Source organism: Bactrocera latifrons, unplaced genomic scaffold (assembly GCF_001853355.1).
Source record: "Bactrocera latifrons isolate USDA-ARS-PBARC rearing strain unplaced genomic scaffold, ASM185335v1 scaffold_15, whole genome shotgun sequence".
In the NCBI taxonomy this organism is placed as follows: domain Eukaryota; kingdom Metazoa; phylum Arthropoda; class Insecta; order Diptera; family Tephritidae; genus Bactrocera; species Bactrocera latifrons.
Window position 1 is genome coordinate 355555 of NW_017534963.1, and position 19381 is coordinate 374935.

Consider the following 19381-nt stretch of genomic DNA (forward strand, 5'->3'; position numbering starts at 1 on the left):
TCATAATGGAAAAGTGAATATTTAACACTTTTCACTGAACACAAGAACAAAACAAAAAAATAAAATTAAAAAAAAAGCCAAAAAAAATATAAAAAAAAAACAAAAATCGAAAACCAAAATCAAAATTAAAAAACCATAGCGAAAAGTATCAAAAAGTATTGCAAGCTGTTAAACTAAGCAACGCTTTGAGTTCCCAAAACATTTTGCATTAAAAATACATTTTTCATGCCATCAATACGCTTCCATTTATAACAAATAACAAGTAAGCAGCGCGTCGTAGTATTTTTGTGTAATTTTCACATTTACACATTTCCCATTCCGATTTCGTACACCGCTCGTTACGACTGATTTCCTAAGCATCACAACATGTAACGTGTTTTCTTGTTCTTGTAAATCATTACAGATTCATTAATGGGTTCAGCGAGCGAAGATGAAGACGACGATGATCCGCCACATTTGCGCGGGCCACCGCTCGGCCTAGGCGTATTGGGACCGAATGGGCCCGACTCAGCGGGTGGACCATTGGGAGCATCCGATATCTCAGTACAAAGTATGAGCACGGATAGTAAAAACACGCATGACGATTCCGATCAGGTAATAATCATTAGTAAACGACTAAAGTATGTGAAAGGCATATAAGAAATTAAAAAAAAATTACAAAAAAAATTTAAAAAATATGAAAAAAAAATAAAATAAAAATATATATAAAAATGCAAAGCGCGCAACATGTTGCATGCAGCGAGTGTGAATGGCGGCAACAGCTGGTGTAAGCGGCACAGCGGCACACCAAATATTTAGTCATAACTCATTGTGAGCTGTTATAAGTGTTGCAGTTGTTGTTGTATTGGCATTAAATATTTCCGACAAAAGTGTGTGCGTGTGTGTGTACTTGGCCATTTGACTCGTCGACCGCTTAACGCCGCCAAAATCGATGCTGTGACCGTTCGTTTGATGATTATGCGCGGTGCGCTGCTGATGATGTTGTACGCTGTCGGCCAACCGATTGTGTTAGTAGTGTTACCGCTGATGATTAATGATTTGCAAATGGTTATTCAACAAATATGCACGGCAAGTATGAACTACAACGTTGCAACGTTGAGCCATTGTGCGGCGGCGCAAATGAAATTGCTCAGCTTTACCAAAACCAAAACCAAAAAAAAAAAATTAAATTCAGACTCACTTGCCCCCCTACTCTTCATTGCATTACATTTCTATATTATTCGCTTTATCTTTTCGTTTACAGGGTTCCTTAGATGGCGATCCTGACGGTCGGGGTGATTCGCAGGCGGAGAACAAGAGTCCTGACGATGCGAACGGCTCGAAGCGACGCGGCCCGCGAACGACGATAAAAGCCAAACAACTGGAGGTACTGAAAACGGCATTTAATCAAACACCGAAACCGACACGGCACATTAGGGAACAATTGGCCAAGGAGACGGGGTTGCCGATGCGTGTGATACAGGTGAGTTTTGCATAAACGAAAATCATTCAAACAAAAAAAAAAAAAATACAATATTTGATACAAAAGACATTATAAAGGTGTGTGTGTGTGTGTGTATGAGTGTTGACGCATATTTTCAAAGCGTGCAAACTGTCACAAAGATGAATGAGCGCTTTGCATGTAGGCGGCGCATGGCGAAATCGCAAATAAATGTGCCGTTTAACAGATTCATCAAGGCGGCTGGCATTCGTATATGTAATTGGCACTGGTGAAAGAGGTGCGAATGAATACTGACGTGTGATGATTGTTATGAAACTAAAATTTGAATGAATTAAGAAATTATCGAAATACCGAGTTATGTCTCTTTGTTGAAGTTGAACAAAACCAAAAATTAAAGAAAAAAAAACGAAATATAGTTTTTTGCAATCTTCGAAGCATTCTCTTTAACGACTTTAGCTCACGCTTCGGATGATAGCCACCTTTTCTCTTTTAGAAAACGTTGCCTACATTTCGGCGCTTATCCATAAATGAAAACATCTCGAAACTGCCTAAACACATATAAAACTGAGAAGTGTTGACAAGGTTTTTCCACCCTCCTTGATATAAAATAGATATTTAAAAACATTGGCCACATTAACAAGCATTTAGAAAACGTTGCCTACATTTTTGGCGCATGTTTCAAAAAACAAACAAATTAGTATTCTGCAAATAAGTATACACTTTGAAATATGCTTTAAAAATGAAATTAATATCAAAATCAGCATTCCATTGATCATTACATGACAAATATTTTTTAGAAGATCATATCCAAATTTCATCAGTCGAATTTTCCAGCTGTTTTGGTGAAATTTTTCTCACCGAGAAAAACGCGTTTTTACTTTTGGAAGCCGATTCGAATAAGTTAAAAAATGTTAATGATATTTTTGAATCTTCAAATTTTTTGGAGAAAAAGTCAACATGTCAGTCGATATACCTATGTGTATCCAAAAACACGATTTCTTGAAATCCACTAGCGAATATTAAAAATTTATGAATGCAGAAGTTGCCTGGATATCCATAATTCGCTCCCCGGAAATATTAAAAAAAAACGAAATTTGCCTTTTTAATGTGTACTATAAACCCAATCAATATAAATTCCAACTTTGGCGGCCGGAATAAAAATTAAAATAACTAAATATTCAAAATAGATTAATTTATGCATGAAAGGGGCCTACTAAAACAAAGTCTATAACTGCGAGACACATAATCAACGCCTACAAAAGCTTTGCTGAGCGCATAGTCTGCATAAATTTCTGAGATTTTTTTTTCTAATTTTTTAATGCAGCATTTTAATAATTTTTATGTGCTGCTGCTTGTCGCTTAACGTTTTCGATGTTATCGGGTCGCACACCATTTGGCAGGGTTGCTGATGTTGGTTATTTATGAACTTTTTATGCTAATGAGCTGAAAGTATTTGTGCGTTGTAGCGAGTAAATTTTGCACAACAGAACAATAAATAAAATTAAAATGTAAAAATTGAAAGTATAGGAAAAAAATCAAAGCAAAAATTAATAAGTAGCGACAATAAAGGCAAAAAATAGAAACAAGTGAGCAGCTAACTGAAAATGTAGAGATTCGGTTGACTGAATGACTAATTGCCTATTGGGAATTCAGATACAAGACAATATATATACATATATATCATATCTTTATATTGTTTAAGTATATAAGAATTTTTATATATATTTACATATACGTCTGTGCAGTCAGCAACCGCAATTGCGAAGCCTCTCCTCTCCTGAGCTTGTGCGCAAACAATCATTTATAGATGGCCAGTTAGTCATGATGACTTCGATTCAGTTTGCTTGTTTATTGTTGTTATTCCTTTTTATGCAACGCTTGAGACGTTAGCAAATCGGTGTATTCTTACAACGCTGAATCAACGGATAATACCCTTGGTTGTTGCTGCGATCGCTAGGCAGACGTCGAAAGGTACCCACCTAGGAAAGCATGATAGAAGTTGCACAAGGTGACTATGAAAGAAGTCAGTTGTAGAGCTTAGTTAAGCTTGTTGTTGTGTAGAAGTGGTAGAGGCACTACGACAGCAACGAATATTGAGCAAATCAAAGTGATGTGTTACGCTACAGCGTAACTAACAGACAGATTTTAAGGTCAAGTGAGTTCAGCGTTGCAAAAAAGTAAGGAGGAAAGATGCAAGAAACAAAAACAATAATATGAAACTGGGATTTAAAATAATGCACAGGGTGGTTAGAGATTTTGCAAATAAGCTTTTTTAGCCTTTTTTATTTAAAACTTCAATTACCATAGTTTAGAAATTGTAGGATTGGTAAGTAAGCCAAAACTACCAAAGCGATAAAAATTTGTTCAAGGAAGTAATGTTTTTTTTTTTGTTTTTCAAATACCTTTCATTTGCTGTCAAATATAAAACAAATTTGAACGATTTTATTGATTTTAATGTTTTTTGAAATTGTGGCAACACTGTTGAAGACGTTTGCTATGCTTTGTTGCTTCAGTTTATTGTATTAAATTGGACGGTTCGTTTCATTTGCACCTATTTTTGAAATAGAAAGACACAGACAGGTGGCAACCATGCTAAAAAATATATTTTTTATAATTTTGTTGTTTATTTTCACCCATATCGGAATAATTTGTTTAATTAATAAATATTTTTGAATAATAAAATCAAGCAGCTGGCAACCATCCTCAAAGCTTAGTTTAAATATATTTGATATAAAAAAAATTAAAAAGATAGCAATCATTCTTAAAAATCAATATAAAATAACTTTGTATTTTATTTAATGTTCCAATTGGAATAATTCGTTTCATTTATAAATATTTTTTAATAAAAAAGAAGTGGCAACCATCGACAACAAATTTCTTCAAAAAATGTTGTCTTTAGCTTGATGTACGAATTTGAATAATTCGATGAAGGTATAGATATTCTTAGTAAAAAAATATTAAATAGGTGGCAACCTTCGATAAAAATTGTTTAAACATTATTTTGAGCTTTAATTTATGCAGAGATTGAAATAATTCGGTGAATTTATAAATATTTTTGAAATACAAAAAACGAAAAAGTGGCAACTCTTCTAAACAAAACTTTCAAAAAAGTGTCTCTTTGGTTTTCTGTCGCCCATATTTGAATTATTTGTTTGTGAATTTTTTCAATTCAAACCAAATGAAATAGGTGGCAACCATAATCAAAACATATTCCAAGACCTGCATAACCTCTCAACTATTTCCAAATTTTTTCGATGAATTTTTAAAAAGCTGCCAACTGTCTAATCTTCCAAGCTAACGGAATTTATTTTCAGAAGCATTGAAAGCTAGACATGCTTGCTAACAGAAATAAATGTGATTGAAATAACAATATCATAATAATATATTCATACATATGTATAATTATATGTATGTACATCATCAAATAAAAATATAAAACTCTACCGTTTAACAAGTAATATTTATACAAAAAGAAAAAACAACAATAACACTAAACCGCAAAAATGCTCACATTCTCATGCAGAAAATTGTTTTGAACTGCAACTGACAGCCACATTTGTCAGTTATGGCTGACCACATTCGGTGCAGCCGCATCAAGACTACAACAACAACAAAAGCAGCAGCAACAACAAAATCACTGTGCTCATAAACCAAAGCGCACAGCAAAGAACTACAAAGGTAAACCAAAGCAACGAAATGTCTGCTGTAAGCCCGCACACAAACAACAACAAAAATAAAAACAAAAGCAATATGAAATTATATAAATGCGAGGGAAATAAAAAATCCAACAACATTTTAACTGCCATTGCAATGTGCATGAAGCAAAAACAAAAACAAATAATGAAAACTATAATAATAAATATGAGTTTGAGTATAAAAAAAAAAAGAATCCATTGAAAAATTGCGTCTGTTAACCGCAAAAGTACGAAGAACATAAACCGCACGCTGTCAGCTTGCAACAAGCGCGCTGCGTCGAAGCCACAAACTTGTGCGGCCGCGTTACAAGCAAAATATTACCGCCACATATTTTTAAGCACATAAATGATGTTTTTTCCAGATTTATTTTCCATTTTTTTTTTTTTTTTGTATGTTAACGGTGCAGTTAAGATGGCGCACTCGAGAGCATAAAACGCATTTTGCGCCAGATTTCCGGCTTTAGTGAGCAAAATTGTGGAAAAATGGTGGCGATGGTGAAATATTTAAATGTACAGAAGCACATACACATACAATATATTACTTTTGCTGAAACTCACTCAATTTTTTAATTTAGGAGCTTAAAGCTTCGGGTTTAAAGTTAGTAAGGAAATCTTTCATCGCCCAATTTATTAGCAAACCAGAAATTCTTACAACAAAAAAAGTGGCAATCTCCCGCTTGATTGATATATTATTTTCAAAAATTACACCAAAATGTAAAATCCCGATTTTCGGAGTCTCGAACTGTAAAAATTCGCAAAATGCTTCAAAATCGGTATATGGATGTGGACTCAGTAATTTTAATAATTCTTAAGAAACAAAGTTTTCAGTTTCGTATCATACAAGTAGCACAATAATCAAGAAAATAATAATTTTCACAATTTTTAATTCTTATTTCAAAGTAATTTATTTCAAAAATTAAAATATTGGTTACCTCAACGCATATATCTACCTACTACTTTAAATATTATGCCCAGTTGTCTCATCAAAAAGAACAAGACAATTTAAAGTCCCAAAATTTTTTCGGTATCCAAAAAAAAAAATTCAAATACATAATACTTAAACATTGTTGTATTAATGTGAGCTAAATACTTTTCAGAGTATTTTTTTAAGTTAAACAGCGCAATTTTTCGGGGTACCGAAATTTTAAAAAATTGCAAATGCCTCAAAATTGTTATAATAATGACTTAATAAAGTAAAATATTTTCAAAATACCACAAATATGCTTCGAAATTTTCGAGCAGTAAAGAAATCCCGAATATAAAAGTTCTTCACAATTTTCATTAAAGAAATAAAATTGAAATATTAAAAATCCTAATGCAAATATCTGAAAATTTAAATATCATACTATAGTCTGTTACCTAGGAAATAGTAGCCAATACCCCACATAGGAAAGTACTTGATTACATAGCATCAGCTTTGTATTTGTATGCTTACGGTTAAATTTATATAACGTTATGTACATTACAAAGTCATTTAAAACCACATAACTGCATACTTATGTATATATATATAAATAAATGTGCATATTGTGCTTAACGCAAATTAAGTTCTCACTTGGCAGTTTCTTAAGCTCGAGAGATCGCAAGTAAGTAAGACAAGTTGATATTTTAATCTGCTTTTCGAATGCCTTGAGACTTCGCGCGCTAAGCGCATTAAGATGTTTATCACCTGTTGGCAAAGCGAAAAGTTGGTACTTGAGAAATTAAACAATAACAACAAAAAAAATTTAAATATTAAAAATAAAACTGAAACAGGAACAGAAACAGAAAACTTCGAAAAACTTAGCAATCGCCGCAAACCAATAATGTGTGAAAAATACAAAAAAAACTAATAAAAAAACAAAGTATGTTGAAATATTTCGCATGCTGAATGAAAACATTAAAGTATGAATGAAGCGATCGAGCTGTAAAAGACTTAACCTGTCGAAGTTATGAAGTGATGAAGTAATAAGATTAAATTTAGCGCAAGAAAGTGTGATGTAGTCAAGCAGGCCACGAATGCCCAGCTAACTACGTACGAGCGTAATGTGTGCGTGCACGAACGCGATATTTTAGTAAGCATACAAATGTATGTATGTAAGTTTGCTGCGGTCAAAACGCCCTTCACTTGCGGATTTTCGCACTACGCGAAAGCTGCGAGCGGTACGCGCGGTACGCGCAACGTGTCGCCTTAAGTAGTTCGAGGATATTTACTGACGAAACGTGACAACACAAGTGATATGGTAAGGGCGGCGCTGAGCAATAAAGAACGTTATGCATCGTCATACATCGATATGTGTGAGCTGTGCATATGTACGTCGCTGCTGGTGAAACAACGCGGCTATACAGTTGACGCGGATTAGATTGATACTGAGTAGCAACAGGAAAACGCGCTAATATGCGCACAGTATATTGCATGCTGCGGTCGGCTACTTAAAGCGCATATAACGGAGTTGACGCATAGGTATGTTTATAATTGGAGAAGCAGCACGCGGGCTTGTTTCGCAAGAGGCGTTAAGTCGTGCGTGTTAAACAATGCCCGAGAGCGTTGGGCTTGTTAAAGTGTAGCACAGCGCGTATGAACTTACATATAATACATACATATATATGTGTAAACGTTTACATGTAAGCGCGCGCGCGATAATTTATACACTTTAAACCAGGCSCGTAGTTGTATTGACGCCGCGTCTACCGCGCGCGCTCTGTTGTCAACGCGTCGCGGCGTTAACTATGTAAAGGGTAAAAGCTGCCGCGCGCGCTGACGCAATGACCCCTGCAGCTGCACATAATTAACACAAAGTAATAAGGTGGGAGCTTGAGCGCTGCAAAAGCTATTTGCTGACAAGTACGGGTACAACAGCAAAAACAACAGCGCCAACAATAATGTGCAAATAATAAGTTAACCACAATCAAGTTGGCTGCAGTAATAATGGCCAGCGGTAGCCGCTTGTGACGCGCTGTTGGTAAGAGCTTGGCAGTCACCTTCGCGGTGCTTGAGGCGTGTCCATTGATAACCGTGACCGTGAGATGTGGCTAAATATATATGAACGATGCATGTTTCTGCGTGAGTGTGTACAGCAGAATATAGCGTGATAGTTTGCAAACAATTTCTGAGTATTTTTATTATTATTTCTATAAGCGCGCGTGATAGTTAACAGCCACTCTGTTTTTATTGCATGTTAGATGAAAAACTGCTTTATTAGTAAAACACGCGATTTACTTAAAGCAAAAATTAACGTAAAAATAGAAGCAAATTGGAGTGGTGATTAAGGAAAGATGCATAAAATATTTTCAGTCTTAAAATTTCTGAAAAATAAATATAACAGCGATTTAGAAATTCTAAGAAAATTTAAAACGTCGCAAGCGCGTAATATTTATGTGCGCTTAGCGGACAACAAAAGATAGGCTGCAGCGCTCGGCTGGCGTCTCCCGAAAAGTGTACGCGCGCGCCTCTTCGCTTATCGCCGCTTATCAATCTGCTTCTTTTGCTTTAAATAAACTTTTTTAAAGTAGAAAAATTTATATGCAAAGAAAAAATTGCACAATATTGTGGGGCGTTAACGCTTATTTATAAGCAAAAAGTAATTAAAATGCAAACAAATTTTTTCAGCACATTTTTAAAGCACACACACATACACAATCATATTTCTGTTGAACCATCATCCTAACTTCCGTTTGTGCAACTTTTGCGCCCTTCACATTATATTCTCACCACTTTTATTTTATTTTCACTCATTTATTAACCTTTGCTGCCGCTGCCGTCAGCTAACCAGCGCGGCGTGCAATGAAGCCTTGAAAAATAAATAGTAACCATAATAAAGCACACACATACAAAAAGGTGAGTAGTAAATGACTGCAGTCTGTCAGCTGCTGGCTTGGCAATCAACGACAACGATCAGTAGCACAGCAGCAGGAGCAGCCACAACAGGAGCGCTGAAAAGCTTTGCACTGCCGTTTGAGTGGCCTGATCGGCCTGTCATGAAGCGAAACGGCGAAATGAGACTTTAGGTTATTGACTGCTTGCTCGTTGTTGGTCGGCACAACATCAGCGCTAGTTGTGCTGACGGTGGTAATAGGTGGAGAATATGGCGGTAGCTGTTGCCGTCATTTATATGCAACTAATTGATTAGAAAGGCCAAAAAGTTAAATATTTTCCATTACAGTTCCACAATTCTTTGAAATGCACTTCTGTTTTACTGTTTAGCTTTGCTTTTGCATTTTAAGCTATCAGAGTGTTCATAGTTAGTTAGTAGTCACTTTAAATGCCGTTTTTCACCATAAAAGAATATTAAAAATGTGCATGGCTTTGTGAAATATAAAATCATGCATAAGACAAGTAGCTTTCACGAAGATAAAATTATACTAGATTTTGTAACCGAGCTTACAAATAGCAAAAAAATTTTTGAAGTTTTGTTGAGATAATGATTTGGAGTCTAGCTTAAGTTGTTAAAAGTAAGTCATGAATTATGGCAAGACATAAAATATGATAAGGTATGGATTATGCCAAGACATAAATAAAATAAAGATTTTGAGTTTAGTTAAAGTCATTGAAAGTAAATCACGAATTATGCCAAGGCATAAAATATGGTAGGATATTAATAATGGTAAGAGATAAATTAGGCATGAATGATGGTACGACATGGAATATACTAAGGCACAAAATATGACAACATATGATACAAGGTATAGCATAAAATGAAGTAGGAAAAATATGGTGGACAACTATGTAATTTACTTACTATAAAAAATGGTTATTCTTAAACTAGTATTTACAAAAATGTTCAAATATAATTTTCACAAATGTGGATGAACATAATGACAAGCCCAAAAATAATAATAGAGATAAGATATAAAAAAAGACACGACATAAAACATCAAGATATAAAAAATGACATAACATTACAATTGGCAAAACATAATTAAATGATGAAACATAAAAAATGGCTTCCAAAAAACTACTAATTCCAAACAATCTTCAACAAAGAATATGACGGAAAGCAACTAGTAGTCATCTACTACTAGATTCCTGCATCCCGTGAAACAAAAAATGTCACAATTTCGAAAATTACTAACAACGCCCTTAGTGTTTTGAAAATTTGGCACTGACCGAATTTGTTTCTTTTATTTTTATAGTTGCTGTCTCCTACCACTTGTCACTGCAACTTAATGAAGATGTTAAACTTGACAACATGTGACAGCTACAGCTTAAGACAACAACACTAACACACATACAGAGAACGTATTGCTGCCGCATACCGGCCGCTGCATGCATGATTTTCTGCCGCTGCTTGCTACTACACATTCCATCTGTGATTTTTCGGAATTTGTCACTTTCATTTTAAAGACACAACTACGACGAACTGGCAGTCGCATTACGCTTTTGGAAAGTGTGAAGCGATTTTACAGTCACTGCACAACAGCGCTAAGAAGGTGTTGCTCTGAGAAGACAACAAACACATTGTGGCGCGCAATTGTTTTAGGCATGTTGCCCCCATTGTTCGTTCGCTTTTGATATCCTTTAACTGTATCAAATGACACATCAAAGCGGCCAATGCCGACGCCAGGGCGTTCGATGCTTATGTCATCATATCGGCTGCCGGTGACAAGTAGCGCTGAATGCAGCACATACAGGGGCATACATATAAATAGGTATTGTTGCACGTGCATGTAGGTGTGTATGTTGTATTGCGCCTGTAACCTGTCAACATGTCTGTTCTTAAGCTGTTAAATACTCGGTTGATTGGGATTGGGTTAAATGGATTGGGCGCTCGGCACGCACACACATACATACATACATACATATAGTCATGCTGATTCACTTGCTTTGCTTCACTCTTTTAAACGCCTGTTTATGGCGTGTATAATATTAAAAAGTAAATAGTATTGACTTTTCAAAGCCTAATTTTATCAAATACACACATAAATAAATATGATGCAAACTACCTGCTCAGCAAATTCGTATTTCTTCTTTGATTTAGTCATTATAACATTTTTTGGTTTCACTTTTTCGTTTCACTGTTTCAGCTAAATGATTTCCTAATAATTTCGAAATATTTTTTTGACTGATATGGAGCGACAGGCCGCCGAGCAGTCACTTCATCTCCGCAGACACATGTTGATTGGTAGCCGCAACATATGTTCGCTTTGTTAGCTTGTGATGGCAGATAATGAAATAGTTTGCGTGTTCTAGACGTAAACGCATGTTGACAAGGGTGTTAGACGATCAGTGATTACTTGTGTGGATCAAATATGTGTTTGAAATGTTTCAAAAACGTATTAGCGGCAGGATAATGTATGTTTTTGGAATGAAATGGTTTAATTTGTATTCCTATATATACAAGGTTTGTTCCAAAGTAAACAGGACTTTTGAAAGACAAAAACAAACAAACAAAAAAATACAGAACAAATAGTTTTTTCGGCACAATAAATTTATTTATTATATTATTATTATAATCTCCTTCTGCTTCAATACAGGTTTTCGCACTGACCAAAAGTATGTCGAAGGAGTGTTTTAGCTCGTTGGCCGCCAGCAAGCCTTTGAATGACCTCTACGTCTGCATAACGCTTTCCTTTCATGAGCAAATATATCTTTCCGAAAAGGAAGAAGTCGCACGGTGCCATATCAGGTGAAAACGGGGAGTGATTAATGATTAAAATGTGATTTTAGGTCAAATAATCGGTCACAATTGCTCCTTCCAATGTTTCATTCTGAGCAATTTTTGGTCGTCAGTCAATTTGTGCGGAACAAACCGCGCACACACCTTTCGTAAGCCCAAATATTCGGTCAAAATGCGATAAATCGATACTTTGGAGATGTTCAATTCTATTTCCACGAATTTCAATGATGATTTCGGCTGATTTTTGATGAATTCACGCACAGTTTCGATGGAATTTCCGGTGATCACGGATTTTGATTGGCCCACATGTTGATCGTCATTTATGTCCTCATGACCACTTCGAAAACGTTGAAACCACTGGTGCACTCTGCTTCGGGATAGGCAATCATAGCCATAAACTTGTTTCATCAACAGAAACGTGTCGGTGAAAGTTTTACTAATTTTAAAACAAAATTTAATCTTGGATCTTTGTTCGAACTTCACTTCCAATAGATGAAATGTCATGAATTGTCACTAGACAATCGATAGAGATAGCAGTTTCTAAAGCACCAGTTGACATGCAGATGGCGCCACCAGGGGGCGCTAGATTCAAAAAAATTTCTGTTTACTTTGGAACGGACATTGCACATATTATCTCTTAATATACATAAATAAAATGTGGCATAAGAATAAATAATTAGCAATTCAGCAGGATGTATTAGTGCAATATTTATGAAAATATCTTTCATTATAAAATTCATTTCAGGTCTTTAATTTTTGGTATATGGTAGCTTGAGTAGCATTGGCTCTCTTTTATTTGTGTTAACATCATGACATATAATTACCAGAAAAAATGCTCTCTGAGTCTCATAAGGATTCCTCATAGATTATTAGATTTTACCTATTTGTCACACTAGAAAATACTGTTATAAGAATAAAATTTCTGGATATTTTAAGGGGTTACATGGGTTTCCTCGAGTAAAAACAGCCTTTATTAAACGATTTATTTCTCATAAAAAATTAAATATTTTATTAGAATTTTCTATAGTTTGTAACTACATACACTATTTACAAAGAATTTTGGAAAAATATATTTTAAACTCGGCCATTGCGACGCCATTTCCGGTAACCCCTCGGAAAAAAATTGCTCCCGGGTTGGCAGGATAACTATAGAATCAATTCAGTTTTTTGAAGGCCGTAAACTCATGCAACCTCTTAATAATATATATCGCACATATTTTGATTAGATAGAATTTGAAATTAGTATATTGTATATGAAAAGTAGACATGATTGTTGTCTAATTTCACCAATTGGCATACTGCATCATCAAAATGTCGGTAAGATGGGATGTACTAAATTTAGTTCAAATTGATCGAGTAGGTCTTGCTATAGAGAATTACAGCTAAAGGAGAGCGGTGCCACGTCTACTGTCCAATTTTGGCATCAGCTCTTAAGAAATCGTTCTATGCCATCTTGGATGTGAAATTTAATGCCTTTAATGTATATACATATTTAGCGAGTACTGACGAGTTCTCGACTTAAAAGTTATAGGAGGAGTGGGTAACTCCGTTACCACTAAAATACCTAGATATGCATTTTTAGCATAAAACATATCCTTTTATCATAAAATTGTTTCTTTAAATTATGAATCCTGTCTAATTGAATCTATTAATAGGTTTCTCGATAATTTGTGTAAAAATGAGAATTATGCCAAAGGTGAATCTGAAAATGTGCTTTCAGAAACAATTTTAAGTACATTCTTCATAATTTTATTTCATTTAATATCGCAGACTCATTAAAAATTTGAAATTCAGCATAAATTGAAGACATAAACCACACTAATTCTAAGTCTAAGTTAACAATACACCAACAGCAACAGCAACTTTAACATACACACTTTACTCTCTCGGCGATACTTGTTTTTCTGAAACCACTTAAAATGGTGGCGAGACACGTTTCACTCTGATTTTATGAACCTTTCACAGACTTCCGAAATTTGTCACACTTTCCTTAAAACGAAAACTAAGAAATCTAGAGCACAAAAATGATTCAAGCATGAACGAAAATGAAACCAAAAATGAATAAGAGCATATGTATGTAAGTAAAAGTGCTTGTGGTTACAGTTCAACGGTAAAGGGGTACAAACTGTCACCACTTCTAAAGAAAAACATACAAGGATATAAAAAATAAAATAAAACAAACTAGATCCAGAAAATAACGTAAAAAATCTATTTCAAAGTACATCTGTTGATTCCCAAAAAGGGCACTGCAGCGGAGCACAAGAAGAAAGCGAAAATGAGCTGAGAAATGGTAATTTGATCTCAAAGGAGGCAGAGCGCAGCGGGTGAGGAAAAAAGTGTTCGGCAATGCGCAATCAAACACATACACTCATACCCACATATCTACATATGTGAATTTAACGAAAGTGAGTATGTTTGCCATCATCACTCACGCGTCGACTGGTGGGTGACTGTTGGAAGGCGAGAAATTTCGAGGGCACGCACGAAGTTGATGACTGCAAACCGCTGTCTGCTAATGTCACCAGCAAAAAAAAAAACATCAAAAGGCATCACTTGTCTGCAGCAGCAGCAGCAGCAGATTGCAAAGCGTCTTACGGATGCAATGGCATAACCAATGGCTACAATGTTCCAGACTTTCTTAAACACATACATACACACATATGTACATGTATGTCTATGCAGTGAATTTATCATATACCCTGAAGAAGGTTTCGTTGTTGCTTGTAATGCCAAGAATGTAGAGGACGCTATAAATGTGGCGAACGAAGCAGTTTTGCAAATTTCCTCCCCTCAATTTTTTAGTCAGCGATTTGAAATTTGTGCACACGTCCTTCTCTCCTCAAGAAGCCACTCATTTATCGGAATTATCAATATTGGACCACTATAGCATATAGCTGCCATACGAACTGTCCTATAAAAATCAAATCCTTGTAAGGAAAACTTTTTTATTCGACAAGATATCGTCATGAAATTTGACACAGTTTATTATTCAAGACAGCGTTCCAATTTCTGAAGAAGTTGTTCAGATCGGACCACTATAGCATATAGCTGTCATATAAACTGACCGATCAAAAGAAAGATGAAGTCTGTTGAAACCCTTTCAGACTATATGAAATGAAACTGTGAAGGGTATTATAACTTCAGTACCGCTGAAGTTATCGTTTTGACTTGTTTCTGTAATATAATAATTTGAATACTTAGATCTACACCGCCGGCGGACAAATACGCACACACACAATTATAAAAAATATATATCATGAAGCCAACACACGCGGTGCAGTAGGTGTCTTCAACAAATTGCTGCTGTTCACCAGCTACACACTCACACATACACATGTACAGTTAGTTAGCGGAAAACATGCGACACAGTGGCCATAATTTGTCCACATGATTTTTATGAGTCATTTGTAGGCGATTTGCATTTATTTTTGGTGTTTCGTATTTGTTGTTGCCGTTTTGATGTTGTTGTTGTAGCTGAATTACCCTTTTTCGGCTTGTATTTAACGAGCAATTTGGTACGGTTGGTCACTTTGGTGTCCTTGCCTCACCTTCTTTAGACTTCTTTCGCGGAGCAGTTGCTTGTTGTTGCAGTTGTTTTTGGTGATATTCCCGTTTTATCGCACTACCGCTGTGTGTCGTCCAGCTCAGATTTGTCGCATGCATTTGACTTTTATAGTTCGATTTTATGCATTTTTTCGCGTTGCTCCTCAGCGTTCGCCAACCGTTACAATTTGTTGCCTTTTTACAACATCTTTTACCTTATCTGCGTATAGTTCCTTCTTATACGCTCGCGCTGCAAGTGCAAGTTTTGCACGACAAAAGGTCTGGGTTCTTTTCACCCAAATCTAGCTCGAAATCGAATTGTGCGCGAAACAATAACAACAGCAAATACAAAAAGAAGCAACGGTCCACTTGAGCATGCAACGCAAATAATGGCTTTCCTCAACATTTTAATGATCGCATTATGCGCAAACGGCGTAAAATTGTCGCAACGCCGCCGGTGCGCATAAAGGTCCGGTCGGTCGTTTAATTTCTGTGTGTGCTCGCACTTAACGGTAACGGTACAAGTAAACGTATAGGCAGGCGCTTGACCGGTGTATCGGTACAGGTGTAAAGCCATGAGTGTGTCAGGCTCATACATACAAATATTCGTTAGCCCGACGTTATTGCCCGGCGTTCACCTTTTGCCCGAACACATTTGGAAGCAGATAACGGTTTATGTGCTTTTACGACCCACCTCGGCTTCGTTAGTAGTTTACAAATATATACGCGAGTGTGTGTAATTTATCTCTATTTCTTATCTATTCGCCAGTTTCAAAGGTCGCCTGTTGCAACTTAGCCGTCAACACTTGTCTTGCTCAAATCTTTTTATCTCTTATAAATCATTAGTTTCATCAGCTGTTTTGACGTTTTCGTCTTTTTCAAGTTTTCTGTTAGTAGCCTCCAGAGAGTCTATGGTTTCATTAAAAAACACATATTTCAGAATCTAATTAAAATGAGTCCCTGAGAATGTGATCTGAAAGCTTCTAAAACCGAAAGTTCAGCAGTGAAGAGATCGATTTACTTCATTCGTTTATGTATTCATTCTTCCAAGATATTGTACACTGGATACAATCAGTTTACAACATATATTTAGAAGCATTAAAGAGTGTTTTAAGGAACGTTTTACTAATAACTAGATGAAATACATATACATATACTAAAAAGCTGCTAAAAAGCTTATAGCCATATACGATCTCCAAAGAACTACTAAAGATTTTGATTTTTGACAAATAGAACTTCCAAAAACAAAATAGCTTTTTATGAAAAATTGTATATTTAGAGTGGTTTAAAGGCGACATTATTATTAAAACTTTTCCTTCGAACATAATTTACAAATATATAATATATAATACTATGTTCGTGCATGCTAAAAGCTAAGCCCAACTTTTACAAATTCCTTAAAAATATTTTGGATTGCTTAATTCAGATCCAACGCCAAATTTTAAGAAGTGAGACAGGTCCTACTTACTTCAAAATATAGTTATAAATCTTTAACTTACACAACTAGTACTTTTTATCTACCTCTAACCCATTAAGATAAGAATTATTAGCTTCGTTCAGTGCTGCAACTTCAATGTAATTTATGAGAACAACAGTCCTAGAGTGTTTGTGACAGAAAATCCAAATCCACAGTTGTAGTTGTAGTTTAGACCACTTAGATCATATAGTTCACTGCTTATTTTACGATCTTACATCCAACTTAAGTACTTTGGAAAGCTTTGATGCCGCATACATCACTAAGAATCACTTTATGAAAAATATTGATTAAAGAACTTAACCTAACTACAAAAAGCATTGCGCATCTCGTACAAAATCAACTGAAATATAAAATATTCAACTTTATGAGTTGTAAGTACTATCAAACAAAACCCCACACGAATCTGCTTTTTCGTCATTATCATAGAATATTATAATAACACCACTTGACGCTTAAAAGCAATACGTGCAACTTAACAGACAATTAATGAAACCAAAAAGCTTCCGTTCGAACAGGTTCACCCGATGTGAGCTTTATCTGACATTTAAAATAACAAATTTGCTACAGATGGCAATAAAGCGAACAAAATAAAGCCAAATTATTTGGAAAGACGCACCGGGACATTTATCATAAGACAACATCCTGCTATATTTTTACGAGACGACGGATGTGTGGCGTCTAAGCTACGCTATACAAGCATAACATGAAAACATATCACATAAAAAGCCATCGCAAAACTCCCACGACATATTTAGAAAAAAAAATAACATAAAATAAAATAAAAAAACGAGTCCAAATGAGACAAAATAAAATGCAAAAACGACTTCAAAACGCCCACACGAAAAGCGCTTAGAATTGCTCCGCAGCACAGACTCATAATCTAAGCTAACGACAACAGCAAATAATACAAATTGCCGCCGCAAGTGATTAGCAAAAGAAAAACAAACACCGCATGGCAGATATGGTAAGAAGAAAACGTGAGTGACGCTGTTGACAAATGACAAAGCTGGCGTCAAACTTGTTAATCGGCAATTTTTCGACAAACTTAGCTCATTTTTATGCATAACTTTACCAAAAAGAATATTATTTTTAATGTTTTTTATTTGAAAAGGAAAGGGAAATCGTTGGCGCATGCGCCATTGAGCCGCTTGACTTGAACTTTAAACTTTTTCTTTTACATATATAAGCATAAGTATGTATGTACATGTAATACGCCATAACGATCAGCGCCAACGATCATTTATCGCTGAATGTTGGCGCCGGGTCGACGGTGGCGCATAGTTGTTGTCATCTATGTGTTGCCGCTTCAACACGCACCATTTCTGGCTTAATTTTCTGGCAATTATTCGTGTGCAGCGTTCTTATTCTTATTACCAAGTGCTGATTTCTTTTGAATCGTTTTTATATTATTTTGGTTTTTTGTTAAAGGTTTTGTGGCTTGTTTGCTTTTCTTGCTAAATACATTAGACTAATGTCTTTCTGGATTAATATGCGACGTAAATGGAGCAAATAAACTTCCACTCAAGCAGTTAATATGGGCGCTCGGCAATACGTTGGTGGAAGAAGACTTTACCAAAGCAACAGAAAAATAAGAAAAAAGGCTAATAAAAATGTAAAAACACTTGTAGGCCGATAAATGTTGTGAAAGAACGCTCCAACCGTCGGCTGGATATGTTAATGATACGGAAATCGTTTGGTTGTTGATTTATTGTAGTACGATTGTTGCTTGAGCTTTCAACGCAGCAGTATTTCACTACAGTTTTTAATTTTTTTAAATTTGTATATCAACAATCTGTATGAGGTGAGGCAAATGGTTTGGCACGTTTTTTTTTTGTCGAATTAGTTTTGTTATTGTAAAATTTATAAATTAAAACAGTGTCCATAGCGCGATAGAGAACGATGTTAAAAATGTTCTCTCTAAATTGGAACTCGATATCTTCAAAATTTTTTCATAATAAATACTAAGGCTAAAACTTTTGAAAATAGTAAGAAAAATATACAGTAAAAACATGCAACCCATTGGAAGAAAAGAGAGTTTGAAAAAGAATAGAAGAAAAATTATTTCCGAAAAAATTGAAGTCCTATGAAAAAAAGGTTAAAATACAACAAAATAAAATATAATAGATGGGAGGTTCCAAAATATATATGAACATATAGTCCCTGTATACACAATTAACGCAAATAGAGAAGTAATAATAATTTAAGCTCAAATTAATTTAAGTCTTATTAAATTCTACAATACCTCAAGAATATTGTCCTAAATTTTTAAGTTTATCCGAGCAGCCTTGCACCATCTTTAAACAAGTTTTTCTCGAAATTGTAATTTTAGAGTCGGTTGGCAAGATTTCTCGGGAAATCCTTAACCGATCTTCATGAAATTTTGCACAGGTAAAAATGTCTGACAAAAAATCAATTTTCACTCAGATGATCCTGTAAGGTGTTGTCCTGTCAACGCCAGCTCATGCTTTTTCCGAGGGGTCATAGTTCTCCAAGTTACTAGAGACAATAGCCAGAAATCGGAATCATTGATTTCAGCGCCGAAATCATATACGAGGTGTGTTCAAAAAGTATCGCGAATTTTGAATTTTCGCGGGTTACGTATATTCGAATTTCGAATTTTTTTTGGCGT

The 19381-nt window shown here is 35.3% G+C and overlaps 1 protein-coding gene across 2 annotated transcripts in view; it reads left to right on the forward strand.

Annotated features, from left to right (window-relative positions):
* The window catches only part of LOC108965867 (LIM/homeobox protein Lhx1), a 154305-nt gene that overhangs the window by 112970 nt on the left and 21954 nt on the right, over positions 1 to 19381 (forward strand). For both annotated transcript variants that reach the window (XM_018928536.1, XM_018928537.1), the window contains exons 4-5: positions 404 to 594; positions 1244 to 1462. In XM_018928536.1, coding sequence (XP_018784081.1) covers positions 404 to 594; positions 1244 to 1462 — 410 coding nt within the window. The remainder of the gene's footprint in view (positions 1 to 403; positions 595 to 1243; positions 1463 to 19381) is intronic.